This window comes from Callorhinchus milii, unplaced genomic scaffold (assembly GCF_018977255.1).
Source record: "Callorhinchus milii isolate IMCB2004 unplaced genomic scaffold, IMCB_Cmil_1.0 Scaffold19, whole genome shotgun sequence".
NCBI classification, from domain to species: Eukaryota; Metazoa; Chordata; class Chondrichthyes; order Chimaeriformes; family Callorhinchidae; genus Callorhinchus; species Callorhinchus milii.
In genome coordinates this window covers 368,278-390,005 of record NW_024704760.1, presented here as the reverse complement: position 1 = coordinate 390,005, position 21,728 = coordinate 368,278, and the positions used below count along the sequence as shown (strand labels likewise).

At 50.2% G+C, this 21,728-nt stretch overlaps 2 protein-coding genes across 3 annotated transcripts; both read left to right on the top strand.

The window, feature by feature from the left end:
- The first annotated feature begins 1,240 nt into the window (after nucleotides 1-1,240).
- Nucleotides 1,241-13,928, top strand: LOC103182530 (ataxin-7-like protein 1). 2 transcript variants are annotated; one of them, XM_042342215.1, is made up of 11 exons: nucleotides 1,241-1,371; nucleotides 6,014-6,082; nucleotides 7,229-7,333; nucleotides 7,679-7,892; nucleotides 8,134-8,438; nucleotides 8,622-8,704; nucleotides 9,565-9,797; nucleotides 10,622-10,811; nucleotides 11,327-11,448; nucleotides 11,565-12,366; nucleotides 12,677-13,928. In XM_042342215.1, the coding sequence occupies exons 1-11, from the start codon at nucleotides 1,272-1,274 to the stop codon at nucleotides 12,692-12,694; spliced, it is 2,241 nt and encodes a 746-aa protein (XP_042198149.1). In that variant the 5' UTR covers nucleotides 1,241-1,271; the 3' UTR covers nucleotides 12,695-13,928. The 2 variants fall into 2 exon arrangements, with proteins under 2 accessions (XP_042198149.1, XP_042198150.1); XM_042342216.1 differs by lacking the exon at nucleotides 7,229-7,333.
- Nucleotides 13,929-17,605: 3,677 nt separating this feature from the next.
- Nucleotides 17,606-20,480, top strand: LOC103182407 (probable transmembrane reductase CYB561D1). Its single transcript, XM_007899416.2, has 2 exons — nucleotides 17,606-17,652; nucleotides 18,706-20,480. Exons 1-2 carry the CDS (start codon nucleotides 17,641-17,643, stop codon nucleotides 19,207-19,209), a joined length of 516 nt encoding a protein of 171 aa, XP_007897607.1. The 5' UTR covers nucleotides 17,606-17,640; the 3' UTR covers nucleotides 19,210-20,480.
- Nucleotides 20,481-21,728: the final 1,248 nt, after the last annotated feature.

The window sequence follows — 21,728 nt, the reverse complement described above, 5'->3', positions numbered from 1 at the left end:
AGGAAACAAATGGGGGAGCTAGAATCTTGCGCTGGGGGAGAAACAGATGTCACCATTGGAATATTTCACTGTGATGTTTAGTGTTTCTTTTTGCTGTTGGCCTGACCAACTGGGATGAAATTGGCATGACCGGTTGGCGTGAGGTTAGCCTGTTGTTGGCATGATGTTACGATCGAGTGTTGGCGTGAAAACGCCTCTTCCCCTTTCCCCCCACTTCCTGCCCCATCAACGGTTACGTTTTTCCATTCTGCACGTTGGGAAATATTGTATTTGTTTTCTCTGTTGCTCAAATAAAATGTACAAAAAGGGGGGGAATTTTTTTTATCTGTGTTTAGTTCTTCAGAAGAGAGGAAGCTTGGATTACGGTTATTCCACCTTCATTCACAGTCGCTCCAATTTACAGTATATTCTGTAAAGCGCTTTGAGACGTCTTAATGATGCGATGAGGCACTACATCAATTGCAAGGATTATTATTTCCAGCACCTTGGGACATCTTCTCGACTTGAAAGGCGCTACACAAATGTAATTTGCTGTTGTTGCTGTGGACTTGTATTTTTTATCACATTCCCGATGTTAAACCATCTTCACAATAATTACTGTCCAGTGCCTTTTTTTTTGGAGGTGAATCTCACACCCAATGTTACACAATCTATAAGCTATATGTTGTCTTATTATTTATAGGGTAATCTGTGGCATTTAACGGAACCGGATTGTTAGTCAAGTGGGGGGGGAGGTGGGTTCGCTTTCTGGGGGTAATAAAAAATTGGTCCAAATCCCTGACTGTCCAGCACCTTGGGACGTTCCGCCCCCACCCACCCCCCCACCCCACCCACCCCCCCCCACCTCCCCATGTGAAAGGTGCTGTGCCAACGTCATTTTGTATTGCCCTCAATCCACGACTGTTTGTGGGGCCGTCGCTGAGCGCCATTGGCTGCCGTGTGTCGGCCACGAAATACACTTCCGTGTCGATTCGCTTCACGGTATATCCTGCGAAGCGCTTTGGGACGCCTCGACGCACGTGATCAGGCGCCGGGTCCCAATGGAAGAACATTGGCCCTGAAGGCTCCTCAGGGGACAGGGACCAGCGCCACCTGCTGCCCTCCGGCGGCGGCGGCCGGTACTGCGTGTGTGTGGGGGGGGCGGGGCGGTGACGTTCCGCGCTGCGTGCCTGGGCGGCGCGGTGACGCAAGGCTGGCAGCGTCCCGACGTCACGGCGCCGTGCCGGACGCGCGCGCGGTGATGGCGGCTGGGGCGCGCGCACGGAGCGGTGATGGCGGCCCCGGAGCGCAGGCTGCCGAGTCCCGAGGCCTTCGTGGGTCAGTCGTGGAGCAACTGGATCGAGCGGGCCGAGGCCCTGCGCCTGGGGGACGGTGAGTACCTTCAGCCCCCGCCGGCGCCGCCGCCACCCGAGCCCGAGGCCTCGGGCCTTCAACCGTCTGTCTGTGGCGGCGGCGGCGGCGGCCGGAGCGGCGGCGGCGGCTCCCGGGTCCTAGCGCCCCCCCCCCCCGGTCCTGTCGCCCGCCTACGCCGCCCCCCCCCCCCCTCCCCCCCCCTCCCACCACCACCCCTCCCTGGTCCTGGTGCCCCTCCACCTGTGCCCCTCCCCTGGTGCCCGATTCCCCAAGGTTCAGCGCCCTCCCGCCCCCCGATCCTATCCTCTGCCACTTGCCCCTCCCCCCCAGCACCACCCACCCCCTGCCCCCTCCCCCCAGCACCACCCACCCCCTGCCCCCTCCCCCCAGCACCACCCACCCCCTCCCCCTCCCCCAGCACCACCCACCCCTGCCCCTCCCCCAGCACCACCCACCCTGCCCCCTCCCCAGCACCACCCACCCCTGCCCCCTCCCCCCAGCACCACCCACCCCCTGCCCCCTCCCCCCACACCACCCACCCCCTGCCCCCTCCCCCCAACACCACCCACCCCCTCCCCCTCCCCAGCACCACCCACCCCTTCCCCCTCCCCCAGCACCACCCACCCCCCCCCTCCCCCAGCACCACCCACCCCTTGCCCCCTCCCCCCAGCACCACCCACCCCTGCCCCCCCAGCACCACCCCCCCCTGCCCCCTCCCCCCAGCACCACCCACCCCTGCCCCCTCCCCCCAGCACCATCCTCCCTTTGCCCCCCTCTCCTGGGTCCTGCTGCCCTGCCCTGCGCTGCCCTGCCCTGCGTGACAGGTTTGCAGCTGACAGTCACTACCCCACGGCTCTGCTGGAAGGTGTGTGTTGTCGGTCAAGTGAATCCATGTCGGGTTCAGGAGAGTGAACTGAGGTCAAAGCACTTATGGTGGGGGGGTGGGGGGGTTGACTTGTCAAACCTCAGATATTTGTCTCGTTGCGCTGAGGTGAATGTTTATCTTTCTCTCCTTGATGTCTGTCTCGTTCGTTTTCTCTGTCGCTCACTCACTTTCTCTTTCCCCACTCGCATTTCTCTTTCACTCTCTCGTGTTTCTCTTTTTAAATCTCTCTCGCATTTCTCTTTCTGTCTTCATACGTTTCTCTTTCACTCCCTCCCTCTCTCTCTCTCTCTCTCTTTTGCGTTTCTTTTCTAACTAACTGGCTCGCTTCCCCCTTTTTGTTTTGTTTTCTCCTGTTCACTTTCTCTCGACGCACTTTCACTTTCTGTCTCTCGCCCTGCCCTTTGCTGTTACCCAACTGACCGACCAGTGTCTGACAATCCAGACCAGAACGTGATGCCGTGTGGCCCCATCTCCTGCTTCTCTGACGAAAGCAAATAATTATTGTGTGTGTATGTCCCAATATTCTGCTCTCTGCCTCTCTGTTTGGCTCTTTTAAGTATCTTCCCGGGGTAGAGATGTATGGGTACCATGCGCCCTTTGTTTAGCTCACCCGAGTGTACATTATTCATGCCTGAGTGATATGGGGATGTGCCGCTCAAAGCTGGTGGCAGGAGATTATAAAGAGTGGTGATTCCGAGCAGTGTGAAGTCAGTATAATAATAATCTTGACACAGACTGCGAACGATCTCTCTCTCGCCACCCCCACCCCCACGTTTCCCTCCCTGCTCTCCCTCCCTTCCTACTTACTGCTAGGTAAACAGAGGCTTGTGGAATAAGGAAACTTGCCTAACGTTTTGCCCTAATGTTGTTAGAATTCCCATGGACCCGCCGTCAGAGACCAGGTCGGAGCAGCTCTCCCACTGTGCTGGAAGAAATTGCTATTTGTCCCGCTCGGATCTCTTATAAAGGAAACCCAATTGCCTATTGATAACAGATACAAATCCTGGTATCTCTGTCGCTCTCCTTTTCCCCTCCCTGAAGGCGCCTAGGTGTGGCAGCCTCTGGCTCAGGTATCCCCACTTAGCCTGGCTCAGGTCATAATAAAATAATAATAATCTTTACATTTGATACAGCGCCTTGCCTTTCATGTTGGGAGGACGTTTCAAAGCGACTCGTAGAATACACCCCTAAAGTGCAGTGATTTATGTTCTTTGTAGGCGAACACAGAAGCTAATCTGTACACAGCTACGTCCCACAAACAGCCATGAAGTGAATGAGTGATTTTATTTGGGGGGGGATTGTGAGCTAAGATCCATAGTGGGGACTCTCCATGAGAAAGCAGCATCCCTTTAACTTGCTGTGGTGTGGAGACATTCATCTATCACACTACATTGGAGAGGCATGTTAGGCTGTCTCTGTGTGTGTGTATGTGTTTGCATGTGCTCATGTGCTGTGTGTGTGCGCGCTGGGTGGGAGGGTGGGGGAGGGCGGTGAGCTAACTCACCAGGAATTTCACATGTGCACAAATATCAGGTAATAAGCGTGAGGATTTTTTATTCCAAATCTTCCAATGTCAGGGAGTGACAGCAGGCCTGGGAAACACTGCTCTGTCAGCCTGCTGGGGAGGGAGGGGGAGAGATAGGGGGTGTCTCCCAGCCGTAGTGAGCAAGCAAACAGCAGTGGCTTATGAGGAGCTGTATATCTCCATCTCCAGCCCTGTGTCTGTGATTGGGCCTGTATCTGATCTCTGCTCTCTCTCTCTCTCTCTCTGTCTCCTGTTCCAGACTCTTGCTGACTAACCAGCATGTGCGCTGAGGGAAAGAAAGAAGCTACGCATTTGATTTTTTTCTCCTGATTTTAAAATCTCCCAGCAGTTGTGATTTTTATTGCTGTACTGTGCCAAGCAGTGTGCAACTCAAACCCTTTGTCCAGTGTGATTTATTTTATTTTAAATACAGTCATTTCTGAAGCTTAGTTGTTGCATACTGCCTAGTGGGTCAAATAATAATAATAATCCTCGCATTTGCTATAGTTTATCCTTATCATGTCTTCGAAACGTCTCAAAGAGCTTCACAGAATATACTGTTAAGGGAATTGACTGTGTATTTTGTGGGCAAAATCCTGTTTTTACACATCCATGCTCAGTGTCTGGGGTTTGTCCTGTTTATTATGGCTGATATATCTTAAGCCCTTGTTCGCTTCTTCCTGGTTTTCTTCTCTAACCCCCTCCTCCCTGCACACACACAGGCGCTCCCCTCCCCTCCCCACACACACACACACACACACACACACAGTTCCAGGTTAGTCCCAGGCACCTGGAACTGTGTACCTGGATTGGGGTGCAGTGTAGAGCAGAAAGCAAGGGCACAAGGCAATCAGAAAGGCTAACTGGATGCTCAGCTGGGCTTAATAATAAGGGATGCGGAATATAAGAGCGAGGAAGTGCTGCTCCAGTTGTAGAGAACGCTGGACAGACCTGGATTGGACATTTGTGTTGAGTTTTGTGCACCAAGCTTTGGGATTGATATCCTCGCCAGACTGGGCGGTTTCCCCAGCGTTGATTCCCCAGATTGATACCTGGGAGAGTTAGGATGGGTAAATGTGGGTTCTATCCCCCAGAGCCGAGGAGGTTAAAGGGTAATCGTGTTTAAAATGATGAAAGGAATTGACAAACTAGATGGGGACAAGGCTCTCCTCTCCTCCAGCAGAGGGAGCGCACATCAGGGGAGATAATCTTACAATTAGAGCTCAGCTGGTTAGTTAGAGTGAGACGATGGGCTGTGAGGATGGGGAATGCACTGACCCCTAATGGTCCAGAGACACAGAATTGTTTGGGATGTTTCAAAGGTAGACAGTGTGTGTGGGAAACCAGGGTGGAGAAAAGACAGAGAAATGGGATTGAAAGATCTGTCATGATTTAATAAAATGGTGGACGGGGTTGGTGGACTGTAAGTCATTACAATGCCTCCTCCCAACCCCACCACCGATCTGTTTATGTTAGCTGATCTCACTTGGTGGGAGGGGTGGGGGGAGCAGTTTGGGTGAACCCCAGTCTCAGCTTCTCTGAACGTGTGAGCAAGTGAGTGAGGAATGTTCAGACAGATTTCCACTCCGGGTGCTAATCCAGTCTGCGTTACTGTTCCCCTTTTCACATGAACCCTCCCCCTCTGTCTCTAAACACCGGGTAAAAACTGCGCAGCCAAAACACGTGAGAGAAATCCCGAGGATTGGGATGATTCAACTTAAATCATTTTTTTTAGAAAAAAATGTCTGTAAGTGACTTGAACGGCAACACAAGTTAATTTGGAAATATCCCAATGCTTTTGCAGTTTCTCGCACCCGGGGGGGGGGGGGGGAGGGGTGGGAGGAGGGGGTGGGGGCTGTGCTGCACTACATTCCATGAGGGGGTGAGTGCTGGATGGTAAATGTTGTGCTGGTTTCTGTGTCTGTGTGTTTGGGGGTTCCCATCAGCTGCTACTAATTGGAGTCAGTGGCTTCTCCCTATGTGAAGTCTTTAATGTTCATCATTTTCAAACATCTGTTTTCTCTGAATTCAGTGTGTGTGTGTGTGTGTGTGTGCACCACAGTAGGTTCCTGCTCTTTTCTGTATCTTGCACTTTTCTGCCCTCTCCCTCTCTATGTTGGGGTCACAGCTCCTCTCCTGTGCCTTGCCTCCATGTGTTAGTCCGCCTGCCTTTTTCATCTCCACCCCACCCCCACATCGCAAGTTCTGTTTTCCTCCATTATTGTAACATTTAATGTTGTTTTTTCCAGGTCTGGAATCCGAGGACTGCGGGAAGGATGGGAGGAAAAAGATTGAAACAGTCAGACTGATCCGGGAAGGTGAGGAAACAACAGGAGTGAGTGGGGGGGATAAGTCCTGGCCTTTCTGCAGTAATTGTTATCCTGGCGACCATTAACCACTGATGTTTCAACTTCCTTTTAATCTTCTCTCTCCTCTGGGCACAGTTTAGGGGTGTCAGGTGTCTCTAGAGCCCACATAGTGATTGTCACCAGGGGATTCATCTATTGGGGGTATCACAGCCCCAATTGTGTCTTCATCCCCCTTCCCGAACTCCACACATTGCATCTTCCAAGATACGGGGGTGGGGGGGGTGGGGGATGCTCTCTGGATAGCGATTAGGAGCAGGGAACCCAGGCTGATTCACGCTCTGTCGCCCTGTCTGCTTAACCTCAGTTGAGAGCACAGTTTGAACAACTGGTGGATAAACACACTGAGCCATGGTGGGGCTGGGGGTGTGGTGGGAAGCTGTGTGTGTGGATCCTCCCTGTTCTCCACACACATATAACAGGAATGAGATAACAGCACAACCCGGGTATCGAACATATGACCTTCTGGGTGTCAATCACACACACTGGGCTTCACCCACTGACCCTCAGCCCAGCAGAATGCAGTGTTTGAAGTGAGTAAACCTTAGCCTTGTGATGAGCGTGTGTTAAGCAAGGAAGCTTACGGGTAAAGTGTAATATAATATCTGGAGTTTCTTGTTTCAATGTTAAAGCCTTTGAGAGAATGTGAGTTAGAAACCACAGTCACCTTCCCCAGCGCCAGCTGTGAGTGGCTTTCGGTTAACAAGACATTTGGTTTTCTAAGAAGTGAAAGTTCACAGCACAGAAAAGGCCCTTCAGCCCATCGTGTCCGAGCGGGTTTAACAGTGTCAATAACTAAACGATGCGTTGCACCCCATATGCAGTCAGCAGCCACATGGTAATAGTAATCTACCAGCAGGTCTCATGTGTCTCTACCCCCCCCACCCCCCCCCCCCACCCACTCCAGGCCAGGTTACTGTGTGCATTCCCACAGCAAGCCCAGGGGCTGAGCCCCATCGTGCCCTCACTCACCCGACGTCCACAACGATGGATGGGGGGAGACACGGGGGGAGGGGGAGCAAAGGGGAAGTGGGAGACTCGGGGGAGGGGGAGCGAGGGGTGGTGAGCGAGTGCTGAGGGTATTCCCGTCTGTTTTAGATATGCCGATCTTCGGGCACTGTCCAGCCCACGACGAGTTCTTCCTGGTAGTGTGCAACCACTGTGGGCAAGTGGTGAAACCTCAGGCATTCCAGACTCACTGTGGTGAGTATTTCCTGTGTCCTGTCCATCCCGTCTGCCTACAGAGTATAGTCACCTCACCTCACAGCAAATCCTGTCAAGCGCTTTGAGACATCCTCCCAAAGTGAAAGGCGCTGTAAACTATAAATACATTAACTCTGCCAGTGTGAAGAGCTCCGAGATATTACCCAGCATGAAGGGCACTGTATAAATCCATGTTATTGTTGATGTAAACTGTTGTTGTTGTTTTCTTCCTTCCTCCCCTCTCCCCACCCCCGGTAAAGCCTGGTTGATGTATGATCAATAAAAGTTGCTTCTGCCCTAAAGCAAGAATCCCACAATCACTCCCTTTATTTACTCCTTTGCCAGAGCGCAGACATGGGCCTTGGAACAAACTCTCAGCACGAAAACCTCCTGCCTCACATTTCACAAGCTCCACCGTGCTGCAGAAATCCCGGTCCAGTGTCACTCAGCCCGCGGTTACCCTGCCCAGGGCATCCAAAGAGAAGGTCCAACAACAGAGCTCGGCCAACAAGACAACCCAATCAGACGTGCCTTCAAAAGGACCCAAGGAGAATCTCTGGTAATTCAGGGGCCAATGTTTCTCTATCAGTGTTTTCCACTTAACGCTTCCAATGGTAACTGAGTCTGAGTAGGTGGCATGCAATTCTCAGCTTGGTTTGGAGACTCTTAAGCACCATGATAGGTTTCCGCTTGTGACAGACACCCACTGCCCAAACAAACCCTGAGCTTATTCCCCTTTTTTTTACCAATTCGCTGCAGTGGGACTTATTGTAATATGTGTTTCCCTCCCTCCCCTCCAGCTTGTTTGTTCCTGTGGTCAACCTGGAAAAGATCCCGTCTCTGGGAAAGCCGGACGGCTCCTGTATTAAGTTGAACTCCAAACCCTCTGCCTCGTCCCCCTCCTCCCCACTCCCCCCCATGGCAGCCCCAGGGGGCAAGGCAGGCTCTGCAGCAAGGCCGGGGGTAGCGGCCAGCATCAAGCCTGCCCCTACCCCACCATCTGCTCCAGCCACACAGAATGGCCAAGGGGATCTGTCCCCTGTGCTAGAAGAGCGGATGCTGAACAACAGGAAAAACAGCCACAAAGTGTACCGACGTGTTTTAGGTGAGTCTGGGCTTACCCCCCAATACTGATCATGCATCAGCCGCTGTTTGGGGAACAGACCTCATGCTTGTGTAATGCACATCCGAGCTCGGCTGCCACAGCCTGGCTAGACAGGCTGGGGGCACCTGAGACCTTTAACAGGAAACAGCTGTGGTGCTGTAACTTCTCCCTGTTTCTCTGCAGAGAAAGAATGCGAGCTGGATAAACACTGCGGAGTAATGGACCCAGAAACTAAAAAGCCTTGCACCCGCTCGCTAACCTGTAAGGTAATCTCTCGCCCACTCGCCTCCTTACACCTCAGGCCACGTTGTGTGTTTCAGGCAAATCTCTGGGCAGCTCGGCTGCCTCGACACGGGGTCCGTGCAGGTGTGTGCTGATAACCCACGGTCACTGCTGTGAGCCAGTCACGAGTTGATGTTGAAGTTTAAGTTCAGTTCATGTCAAGCTTCTGCATTTGTTGACACTGATCGCTTAGAGAAGGGGAGTAAAATGGGAGTTTAGAAGTGCAAATGTGGGTCTATTTTTGGAAGGGTTCAGTGTGTTGATACAAATAGGGGAGGGGTCCTTCGTTCCCCAGGGTTGTGACAGCCTATGTTAGATTGTGTCTGCTGGGAGCTTGCAGTGTCATGCCCAGCACACTGCATTTACCAAGAAACCCCACCCGCATACTGATGGTATGTTGACACGTCCATCTGTGCTGGGTTACCGATCTCAGCGGGTGGCAGCATGACTGGCCTCCGGGGCGGGGAATCAGTCAGTGTTCCTGCTCCTGATCATTCTTTCTGGGTGTCAGGTGGGGGCAGGGTTGGGTGGTTGAATTACCTGCTGACACGACAGTCTCTATGTCACTGCTCACACCTGAATAGTGGGTGATGGAACAAAACGGCTTTCCCAGGGTATGGGAAAAAAAGGTTCTGTCTCTTCTGAGGAGAGAGATGGAGGGGATAACATTGATGAAAAAATCAGTCTGATTTACTGTGTGTGTGTGTGTGAGTGAGCATGTGAGTGTGCGTGTGTGTGTATGTGAGAGAGAGCAAGAGCTAAGTATCAGTGGCGGGAGAGGCCAGTAATAAGTTGTGACAGTGAAGCTTGCAGGTTACGAATTGACCTTGTCTTGTTGTTTCAGACCCACTCGCTGACCCAGAGACGGAAGGTGCTGGGCCGGAGGCTGGAGTTTGACGAGCTGTTAGCCGAGCACCGGGCCAATACCAGGAGCAAGGAGGCTGCCAAGGCCGGCAAGCAGCAGCCGCGGGAGCCAGCGACTCCGGCACAAACACAGGAGATGGCAGCCACTGACTCGGGGCAGCCACTGAGAGAGTCCCCGAGCACAGCCAAGTCGCACAGCTGTCCAGCCTCAAGGTATGGTAAGCCTAGGCACTGCCGCGAGGTGCTGAAGACTGACATGTGGGTCAGGTTTCAACAGGTTGTGCATCGGGAGGAGCTGGAACGGGAGTCAGACGTGTAAATGCCTGTAGATTGTAACGCAGCCTGCTGTGCAGCGCTTCACATTCAATCAAGGCTATAGCTGTAGTGGAGGGGACAGATCCGGGCAAGTCACCCACAGTCACACCACCTCACAGTGTCGCCTGTGAAGCGCTTTGAGATGTCTGGGTGACGGATAGACCCAATGGGAGGAGATCATCATTGTCTTATCTTCTCATCACCCACTGCTGCCTGTTCACCACTAGATGGCGGTGCACTGTGTAAACAAAGAGCAGCGCCACCTGCTGGCAGGACGGGACCTTCCCAGCACCACACCACATCCCATCACTTTGACACTGAATATGGAATTGGAAGAATTTGTCCCATTCGCTCCCACATGAGGGTTATTATTAATCAGCCGAGAGCTAAATTGTTCCCTTCTCTGCAGTCGAGCTTGGAGCATTAGCACAGTCATCCCCACAATGTTAGCCTATCACAGGACACTATTTACGGACAACACCTTAGGGTTTGTGCATTGTTGAAACCAGAAACGTCTTGCTCTACATTCCCATCGTTTCTCAAAGGAATTCCTTCCTAACGGCCAGCGGGAGGGACCTCTGCTCTGGGAATAGAAAGCATTGAGTGTGGTTAGGATTTCACATTGAAGAAGATTAGACTCCAGAATTTATTGTGCCACAGTTCGGAGGCCGCCACCTTTTCATCCACTTAAAAGCGTCTCAATCTTTTTTTTTCCTGTACAGGTTTACATCAGCATGTGACGTGACAGGTGTGGGGTCAGCCCAGGATGAGCCGGAACTGGAAACCCCGTTCCCGCTGTTCAGGTTTGAGCTGGACACTCGGATATCCAGCGAGGAGAGCGAGGGGGAAACGGCTGAGGAGGCAGAAAAGTTGGGCTGTCGGTATTCCCGGCTCCATCCCAAGCCTATTGCAGTAAGTGACCATCTGTCCCGGGCACTAGTTGCTGACTCAGTCACAGCACCAATGACATTAGCCTGAGAGGGTCACAATATAACCAGCAAGTTTTAACAATAGAAGCGACAACACAGAAGGAGGACGAGAGAGACAGGGCAATGTGCAGCTGTGAGCTGCTAACACCTGCTGATAGAGCTCTGACAAAGCCGAGACGTGACCCTGTTTCTCTCTAACTCAGACGCTGATGGGTATTTCCAGCATCTCCTGGCTTGTGAGCATTTGCTTACAAACTACACTTTGCAGTAATATAATAATAATGATCCATGCATTTGACATAGTTCCTTATCACATCGTTGAGATGTCTCAAAGCGCTTCTATGAAACTCCTATGAAGGACTTGAGACGTCTTCCCAATATAGATATACAAAAACATATAATAATGTTTGTTTCCCAAATCCCCATCGTGCTTGATTGGGGAGCGAGGAGCTGAGCTAAGCCCTGACGGACTGACTGTCACCTCTCTTCCTCCACCAGTTTTGCACTTTTGGAAGCCGGATGGTTGGCCGAGGTTGCTACGCGTTCGACAGGCGACTGAATCACTTGCGCTCAGCCCTGAACTCCATGGTGGAAAGGCACCTCAACTCCCAGATGTGGAGGTGAGTTTCCAGCAGATTTGTTCTATGATTCTGTGACAGACGTTCGGATGCTGACTGCATGGGGGGCGCATGGGAGGAATTATCTTAAACTGATGACTATTTTCTTTCAAATGCAGGAAGATTCCTCCGGCGTCCGATTGCCAGGCTGTGCCGCTGTCGGTGCCCGCGCCCTCGGCAGCCTTTCTCTGCCCGCAGTCCCTCAGTGCCTCAGTGTCCTGTCTTCCAGCCACCGCCTCCTCCTGCTGCCCCAGTGCTGTGTCTGCCCAGACCAAGCCAGCGTCCCCCAGCCTGGCGGACCCCTCTCGCACTTCCACCACCACCTGTGCCCTGTCGGACCCCAGCCCCCTGTCCCCCCCGCCCCCCGTCCTCCCCCCGTCCCCGCCCTTCAGCAAGATGCCTTCAGCCAAGAGCAGCAAGTCGTCGCGGCTCAAGGAGAGCCCGCAGCCCGGCAAGCGGAAAAAGAACGCGGCTGCCTCCGTGCCGGAGCCTTCCCCGAAAAGGAACTGTGTGCTGGGAACAAGCCGGCCCGGCTCGGCGTCCTGCGCCGGCTCCAGCGACCGCTCCCCCCAACGCAATACCCCCCCCCACAAAGCCAACAACGGCATCGCCCCCCACGGCAACAAGGCCGGCCGCTCAGGACAAAGTGGAATCCAGGGACATTCAGGGAATTGTGTGAAAGGGACGGCGCGGACGGCAGATCGGGACAGTCGGCAGGCGGAGGGCCGCAGGCTGCTGGTGCCCTCCCTCGCGGCCACCCTCTCCCTGGCCAAGGCCGAGGGCAGGAAGAGAAAGAATACAGCCTCATACTCCAAACCCCCCAAAATCGCCAAAGCCCCCGAGCTGAGCTTCGTGCAGAGGAAACGGGAGGAGCAGATCCTCACAGCCACGCGAGCCCAGAACAACACTCACTCCCACAAGGTACAGCCCTCAGTGATGATCACCTGCCTGAGTCACAGGCCCGTCAGTGCTGCCTCGCTGCATGTTGTCCTGGGCTGAACCTCACTATCTCAGGCTGGTACCTCAATTGGAGTTGAGGTTCAGATCAGCCATGATCTAATAGAATGGCGGAAGAGGTTTGAGGGGCTGAATGGCTTACTCCTGTTCCTATGTTCCCTAACTATCTCAGGCTAGAGCTAGCCGAATAAGCCCTCAGCCATGTGAGGGGCCAAAAGGCTAACTTACTATGGCCGTGTAACACATTGGTAATCTTCCCTCTTTTTTTTTCTAGGCAAAAATGCGTCCTTGAAAGTGAGCCCCCGCCAGCTACGCAGCGTCAGATTGGGAACCCCCCTCTCCCCACCCAACAGCTCAGCTCCCCCTGAGCACAGGGTCCTCAGTCACACACAGAGAAGTGGAGAAAGAGACCTATATGAACTATCTTCGTCAGTACAATCTGCTCCTGATGCTCTCGACCCTTTTCGAGATCTACATGATGTTTGTAGCTGGAGTTTGGTAACGCTCAGCGTTCCAACCGAACAAACTCTAAACCTACGGAAATCCCTCCTCAAGCTTCCGGGAGCCTCCTTGTTTCCGGCCTTACTCTGCACTGATCCAAAACGCTCCTGAAGAGAGGAGAAGTGACTGGGAGTTGGATTGTCGTCCGTCTGAAGCTTTTATGCAATTAAACACCGTACAGAAGTGTGAGAATTTATCATCGGAAATCTCTCCAAAATTGGAGAAGGGAGGGGGGAAAGAGAGAGGAAATTGCATCCATACTCGCTGGAGATTAAATATAAACACATTTACCTCAACAAACTGCGATGAAAGGACACTGAAGGATAGGAATGGTTTGATTTTTCTTCTTTCAGAAGTAGCCGGTGGGAGGAAGGGGGAGGGGAGTTTCAGGGTAAAATTTCTTTTATGATTGAAAGTGGAAGAGGGGATGAGGAGAAGGAGAATCCTCTACCGTCTCCCTATTCCTGATCCCAAATCCTGCAGATCACCTCGGGGCTGTGTGGGGGACCGGTCGCCTTTTGTCTATGAAATAATTACTCCAGTTGACAGTAATTACCTGTGAGTGCTTTGAGGCCCAATGAGGTGCTACATATATATAATATATTGTATAATATATATGTGTGTGTGTGAGTGATCACTGCAGGATCTAAATGTTACTTTTAAAAGTCAATTTTCCAAACCAGGAGCGGAGGAGTTTTGAATCGCCCCGAATCTCTCCTCTTGAGTGTTGTTCTGCGGCACAGAGAGAGAAACAGACTGCGTGAAATTCCTGCACTCTTCCCCCACTGCAGGGGATAGGTGACGAGGAAGGAGTGGGGGAAGTGGGGTGGGGGCAGGTGTCCAATGTACTCACATCTAGCAATCATGTCTTTCCCCTTCTCCCCTCCCTCCCTCTCTCTTCTTCCACTTGATTTGATTATTCTGAATGGAAAAAGTTCCAAGTCGAGCCATTTCTAGCTCCCAATACGCTGAGCAGCATTTCCACACCGTTTGTCACTTGAAACTTCTACACAGTCAATCCTCTTCACAGTATATCCTATGAAGCGCTTTAAGACGTCTTGACAACGTGATAAGGCGCTGTATCAAATTCAAGGATTATTATTTTATTATTTGTGGTGGATGAGACGTGCCCTGTTCTCCCTTGATCCCACTCCGCACTTTCCCTCCGGGTGTCTATTAACCCTTCTGAGAACTGAACGACCTTTTTATTTTATTTTCTTTAAAACTTCAGACTTTTTTTAAGAAAAAAAACTATATAATATATTTTTTTAAAAAGATTATTTTTGAGTGAGTTAGTTACCTTTACTGCCAGGAGCTGTGGAGAGTTCGGGGTGGGAGGGGGGCGGGACTGGACGCGGGTTCTTGGTTCAGTTTATCTCAGTAATATTTGACAATTTCTCTCTTTCACAACGATTTTCTGTTGTCCTTCAGTGATCGAAAGGGTTAAATTATAGGAGAAGGGGGAGAGGGAAAGACCCCACAAGGGAACCTGCTATTGATATCACCTGGATTATGTTCCTGGTCTCAGCTGTACCCCCACAGGACGAAGCTGTCATGGTTTGAAGTTCACCACTATGGCCGTGTGTTTTTGTGTTCCACAGCAATGTGTTATTTTGGTGGGGGGTTGGAATGGGGATGAGGGCAAGAGAAGAATTTGACAACCACCTGCCTTAAGGAGCCAGTTCAGTCCCTAAGGTACCCAGCACAGGTTGCAGCTGATGACAGATCCTAAGTACCTATTGTTGTGGAGGTTGCAACTGCCAAGGTGTGAGAATGACGGCCACATTTCCGGGAATAGTTGTAAACTGTGTATTGATCGATTATGCAAATATCTTTTTGTATTTGACCTAGTAATGACACATTGTCTATAATATTTTACAGTTTTGAAATGGTCATATATTATATATACGTGATCAGAGACAGCCGATTCCAGACCAGACCGTTCCCTTTGCAGGGTTTGGCTGGTATCAGATGATGGGGGAATGTCAGCCAACCCACTCCATTCCACCGATCACAGCATCCAAATAGGATTGTTTAGTTTTTTTTAAAAAATTTGCAATCTGTTATATGGCTGAATAGGAAATCTCCAGTCTAATCCCACCTGTACCTCATTACTCCTAGAGTAGATCTACAATATACAGTGTGGTTCCTTATCAGTTGGGGAAGGAGCACCGAGGGTGACTTCTGTCCACAGCAGCCGCCCTCCCCATAACTTAATAACATAAAGAGAGTCAACAAGTAATTTGGGATTGTGAAAATTAAGGGTTATTTCAGGGCTAGGGACTAGTCGTGTGCTGCTGTGTTGAGACACAGTAGTCCAGACACCCAGCATAATGAGCAACTCTGTCAATTTATCATGTCGTCGCAGATCTTTCAATCCCTTTCCCCCCCCAAACCCGATAAAGACCTTACTTCCCAACTATCAGTCGATCTCCCTCCCTTTTAAACATCCCAATTAATTCTGCCCCCACCTCCCCTCCCAATCACAGCACGGGCAGGCATGGGTTCCAGCATGTTGTGTGTTGATCCCTTTCATCAACACCGTACTCCTAGTTGTCGCTGCTGGTGCTTTCTCAGTTCATTGGTTCCACATTCCTTCTATCATCTGATCAGGGCCAGAAAAGCCTGGCTCCTCCACTCCTGCTGGAGAGACACTTGCTTTAGACGATTACCTTATTATAACTAATATTTATGGGTTTTTTTTACATTGAATTTAGACCTGTTTTTGTTTTTATAAGCAAATAAATGTATAATTGATAACACCCGTACGAAATGGTTTGAATAAAGTTTCTGTTGTTTATCTAGTTTGCATCTCTGTTTGGTAAGCAATAGACGATTTTTAAAAAAAAATAAAGTTTATTAGAATTTTTCAAGATTGATTGCCATGAGTTCTGTCCATAATGGTTTTGTGAACACAACAGCTCAATGACGACACAAGATAAGGGATTCAGGTGTGGGGTTTACATGTTGGCTTGGAATGTGATGCGACTTACATATAACATGCCGCAGAGGTTAGGGCTGGTTGATGTGGTCATAAATAACATACACAGTGTTGGCTCAGCATTGCCACCAGAAGAGTTAAGAGGGAGAGTCAGAAGAAATTCACAGGGTTATCGCCACCTCACACCTGTGCCCATGTCACACCTGTGCCCATGTCACACCTGTGCCCATGTCACACCTGTGCCCATGTCACACCTGTGCCATGTCACACCTGTGCCATGTCACACCTGTGCCATGTCACACCTGTGCCATGTCACACCTGTGCCATGTCACACCTGTCCCATGTCACACCTGTCCCATGTCACACCTGTGCCATGTCACACCTGTCCCATGTCACACCTGTCCCATGTCACACCTGTCCCTATGTCACACCTGTGCCATGTCACACCTGTGCCCATGTCACACCTGTCCCTATGTCACACCTGTGCCTATGTCACACCTGTGCCCATGTCACACCTGTCCCTATGTCACACCTGTGCCCATGTCACACCTGTGCCCATGTCACACCTGTCCCATGTCACACCTGTCCCTATGTCACACCTGTGCCTATGTCACACCTGTGCCCATGTCACACCTGTCCCTATGTCACACCTGTCCCCACGTCACACCTGTCCCAATGTCACACCTGTCCCATGTCACACCCCACGTGACAGAATGCCTCTCCCATTGGCTGCTCGGCCTGTCAGTCACGCTGGCTCCCCTACGCACTTCCGGGGCGGGTCAGACGCGCGGCCTACCCGGGGCTTGAAGCCTGGCACTTTCCTGGAGCTGCCGCCGGGAGTGAGGGAGGATGAGGAGCCCTCAGCGGCTGCCCGGGCCCTACGCCGCCAGGAACTCGGGGTCGCGGCGCTGCGGTCTGGAGCTGTGGCTGCGCAGGGCGGCGGCAGCGGCGGCGCATCTCAGCGGCTTCGGCCTCAGCCTCGGCGGCGCAGCGCTCGGCAGACCCGGGTCCAGTGAGTGTGTGGCAGTGCCGTACAGTGCCGTACAGTGTGTAATAGTGTGTAATACAGTGTCTAATACAGTGTGTAATACAGTGTGTAATAGTGTCTAATACAGTGTGTAATACAGTGTGTAATAGTGTGTAATACAGTATCTAATATAGTGTGTAATAGTGTGTAATATAGTGTGTAATACAGTGTCTAATACAGTGTGTAATATAGTGTGTAATAGTGTGTAATACAGTGTGTAATAGTGTGTAATACAGTGTATAGTATAGGGTAGAGGCGCGGCTCCAGTGAGTATTTAATGCAGTATATACAGCACATTACAGCAATATATAATACAGTATATAATACACAGCACAATGTACACACTATATACACAGCACTATGTACACACTGTGTACACACTGTACAATGTATACGCCAACAATATACTGTATGTATACCACACTGTATGTACATACTGACATTACTACTACTATATACTGTATATTACACACACACAAGGTATATAATTTGTACACTGTATATACTCACACACAATACACTATATAATATAGGTATAAACACACACTGTATACCACACATATATACACGTATCGTACATAATAAATACACTATATACATCATATATACATATTAACTGTAATACTCACAGACATTGTATATAACATATACACACAGACGCTACACTTATACACCATATCTTTGTGATGTACAGTACGAGTGTCGCTCCTCAGATTGTTTGAATGTCTGGTTTTGTTTTTCAGGTCTCTTCTCCTGGCATCCCGCCTGCATGACCTTTGGAGTAAGTGTTTCTAAAAATTTCAACTAGAAATCACTCGCACAAGTTAAGGTTCATGCATTAGATATTAATAATAATAATAATCTTGCATTTGATTTAGCGCTTTTCACGTCGAGAGGACGTCCCAAAGCGCTTCACAGAACACACTGTAAAGTGAATTGACTGTATATTTGTGGGCGAACGCGGCAGCCAATTGCGCACAGCAATGACCCACAAACAGTCATATGGATTGAAAATGACCAATTTATTATTGTTGTTGGGTTTTGGAGGATTATTATTAGGCTCTGTGTGGAGTAAGGAAACTTGCCCGAGGTTTGGCCCTGACTGACCCCCCGGGGATTGAACTCAGGTCTCTCACTTGCAAAGCGAGTGCTCTAACCACTGAGCTACAGGACTCCACTAACTGATATTCAACTCCTGTTCACCTAACTCCACTGATATTCAACTAACTTCGCGAACATCACTGAGCTTAATTTCACTGTGAGACTCTGCAAAGTCTCGGTTTGCGGTTGTGTTTATTGTGCATGGTTGAGTAGATCCATTTAGTTTGGTTTCACTGATGTATTAAGTGAGGTGGTGACTGACATTTTAAACAACAATTACCTCTGGCTATGTGCAACACTCACAGGACGGTGATGTTTCAGACGAGGATTCGCTTTCTAAGAGCAGTCGTAGATTTGCTTTGAAAATATTTCTTTCAGGTTTACTTTCTACAGTATTAAAGTCAGGTTCTGCAATTGTTTATTTTTAATATATATAGTGAGCAGTGGAGCCGTACACACCTGGATGGGCGCTGGGGCTTAACTCCCAATCAGCTCTGAGGGAGGTGGGATAGCACCAGGCGCAAGACAATTGTACAGGATTGGGGTGTGCTCTCATCCTCGAACACCCTCCCCCGCCACCTTACTAAAAATGATTGCCCACAGGTGTGCAGTGAGGACAGAAACAGGCTTGGTTGCAGACCCTGAGGTTCAGGAGAGGAAGGGGCAGGAGAGAACAGACGGTAAAACAATGGCATTACCCTAACATTGCCCGCGTGTGTTCTGTTTTTTCCAGTTCTGCTTCTGTGTGACAGAGGCCATCCTCATCTTCTCTCCAGACAGCTCCCCTTTCTTCCTTTGCTCCTTCAAAGCCAAGGTGCGGATCCACTGGATCCTGCAGGTTCTGGCCACTCTGGCCTCCTCCACCGGCCTGGTCTTTATCTTTGCCAGCAAGAACGTCTCTGAGCTGCCTCACCTGACCTCGTGGCACAGCCTGCTGGGAGTGGGGACGATGGTGGCTGTGTGTGGGCAGATGGCATGTGGAATTCTGCTCCTGTTCCCACAGTTGATCAACACCTACTCAGTGACGCGTTTGAGGCTTTACCACGCCACTTGTGGGTTGGTGGCTTACCTCATGGCTACAGCTACGGTGATCTCAGGGATGTGCTCGAACTGGTTCCAGGCTCAGATTGGTGGTGTTCTGTGGTACCTGTGTGTGATGCTGCCCCTCGTGCCCGCCCTAGTGGTCATGCACCAAATTAACAACGCTTTCCTCTCCAAGAAGAAAATAGAGATCTAGCACCGTGGCGGTGGGTCAGTGATGGCCAGGAGCTATTTGCACGCAGTGGTTGTACGAGCTAAGCCTAGGGTGGAGCTGACGGCTGGCTGGGACTTTAGCCTCTTCACCTGGTCAACGAGTATCAGTGTGAAATCGATTTCCGAGTTTGAAGTGGAGCTGAAGAATTTGGAAGATGTTTCTTATTCCTGCTGTGTTGTGCTCCCATCACAAGGGGGTGTCCATGAACAATGTTGCCTCGACCCATCTTTTGAGGGGAGATCTCTTTGCCTCTCCCTGTTGGCTGCTCTGAGATGGGAAGTTGCCTCTGATCACAGTGACGGAGATTCTTAGTAACCTTGTGAATGTTTATATCTAACCGGTATTCCTCGCGGTACAAAGGGAACTAATCAAGCACGTGTAGAAATAGTCCATGTTTGTCCAAGTGTGTAATGGTGTTTGTGAAACAATTATGGCAGCATCTTTATCTAACTGTTCTATTTGGGGTTATAGATGCATGTACTGCGATTTCCCCCACACAGTACATTGAGTCCTGTGCGATCAGGGGGGAGTGCAGAGAAGACCCTCAGTTGCTTTTATGAGTGGGGACAATAGAGCCTCTCTGTAATCTCTCAGCCTCGCTGGGGGACGGAGGAAGAGAAAACGAGGTCCTTATGTCCTCACAAGTAGCAGCAACAGCAGAGCTGTGGAATCGGGAACTGGTCCAATCCAGAGCCCTCCTGAGAGTACAGTACAGTAACACACAGCATATCTGTTGTTAAACCCACATTAGGTACCTGTTTTGCCACCTGTTTTTTAAAATGAAAATGGGAGATATTTTAATTACTTTATTTGGATGATTCCGAATCACTTGTGGTAAATGAGCATAGAGATTTTAGGTCATTTTAATCAAGTTTTCTGATTAGCTGTATCAAAAGCTTTGTTGCTGAGCAAGTCAGCTCTGTCCTGTCCTTGTGAATAATACCTGCTGAATCTTGTGTGTGACTGGGACGCTGCCTCGCGTGAGGGGCGCTAGATAAATGCAAGTCCTTGTGTGTGATTGGGAATAGCTAAAAATGTGGTGAAACGTGATCTTTACTGTAAGGAGGTGTTTTATACTTTGTTTTTAATTTGGTTAGTGAACTTGGTTTGTGTGGGGTGGGGGAGCGTATATAGTGATTACAGTGTGAGGGGACATGTACGTGTGGTGTGTGTGCGGGGGGGAGGGACGAGTATATAGTCCAGCTAGTGTGTGGGGGGGAGTTTACAGTGTGTGTGGGGATATTTAAAGTTGGGGGGAGTGTGGGTGTACAGTATGTGTGTGGGGGAGGTGGGGGGTTTACTGGCTGTGTAGGGTCTGTTAGATCATAAACCAACTGACCTCCACTGACGCCCCAATCCTGACCACCAGAAGCAACGTTTGTTTCTGAAATTCCTTTATTTACTTGGGATTGGGAGCACCTGAGGGACTGAAATTCCATCTGGTCTTAGCCGAGCAACTAAGATCATTTTGTCTTTCAAACGGCTCACTGCGCAGAACTGTAAACATTCTTAAGTTCAGCTTTGCTCAAACTTAAATACCAGGACAGAGTGCTCCAGGCTAGGATCGGGTGGAATTTCTGGTCTCCGCACCATCGAAGTCCATCGAACCCTAAGTGTGTCGCTGAGGTTTAGTGGCAATTCCCTGCAGTACTGATTCCTCGCCACCGGAGGGTGATGTTGCACACTCACAGTTTACACGGCACATGGAGTTGTACACAGTTTTGCACACATTTGCACATGGCCCTGGGAACACTTGTGGTTTTATTGATTACAGTAGGACCAGCAATCAGCATCTGTGATCTATTCACAGTGTTGGATGAACTGCAAAAAAAAGAGAATAAGCAACTCTCAATACAAGCCGCACCTGGCACAGACATTCCTGTGGCTGCTGGTGAGATAGGAGTTATTTGGGAACAATCGTAAAATAAGCGAGTGAGTTACTTCAGAGTGAAGGCTGGTCTTTTCCTAGTTCTGGGAAAGATTGCACATTCCAATCTATGGGAATTCCAGCGCCGAGGGACATCCTCCCGACCTGAAAGGCACCACACAAATGTAATTTGTTGTTGTTGGATGCGTGGAACTTTCAGTCTGGTTTGGACACTCTAGATAACATGGTGATGGGTTTCCGCATGTGTCAGACACCCGACTGACCAAAAAACATCTTAGTTCAAACAAAAAAAACCTTTCAGATAGATGTGATGAGTGGGAGGAACAGTATTACAATGTGAGTGACTGAGGAACTGGTGAAAAGGAAGCTGTAGTTTTTTCTATCTATTAAATCAATGGCTATTTTGCTGTTAGAGAGCAGGGAAAGGCAGGCGTGTGAGCGCACACACACAGTATTAAAGTCCCCCTCAGAACTACTAGAGCCCCAGGCACACACAGTTTAATTTGTGTTCTGTAAATGAAATGTGACATGACCGGGTGTTAACATGCTCGACTGCACGGAATGCTGTAACCATCGGCTCCTTCAGAGAGAGAGAAACCCAGTTTGTTTCACT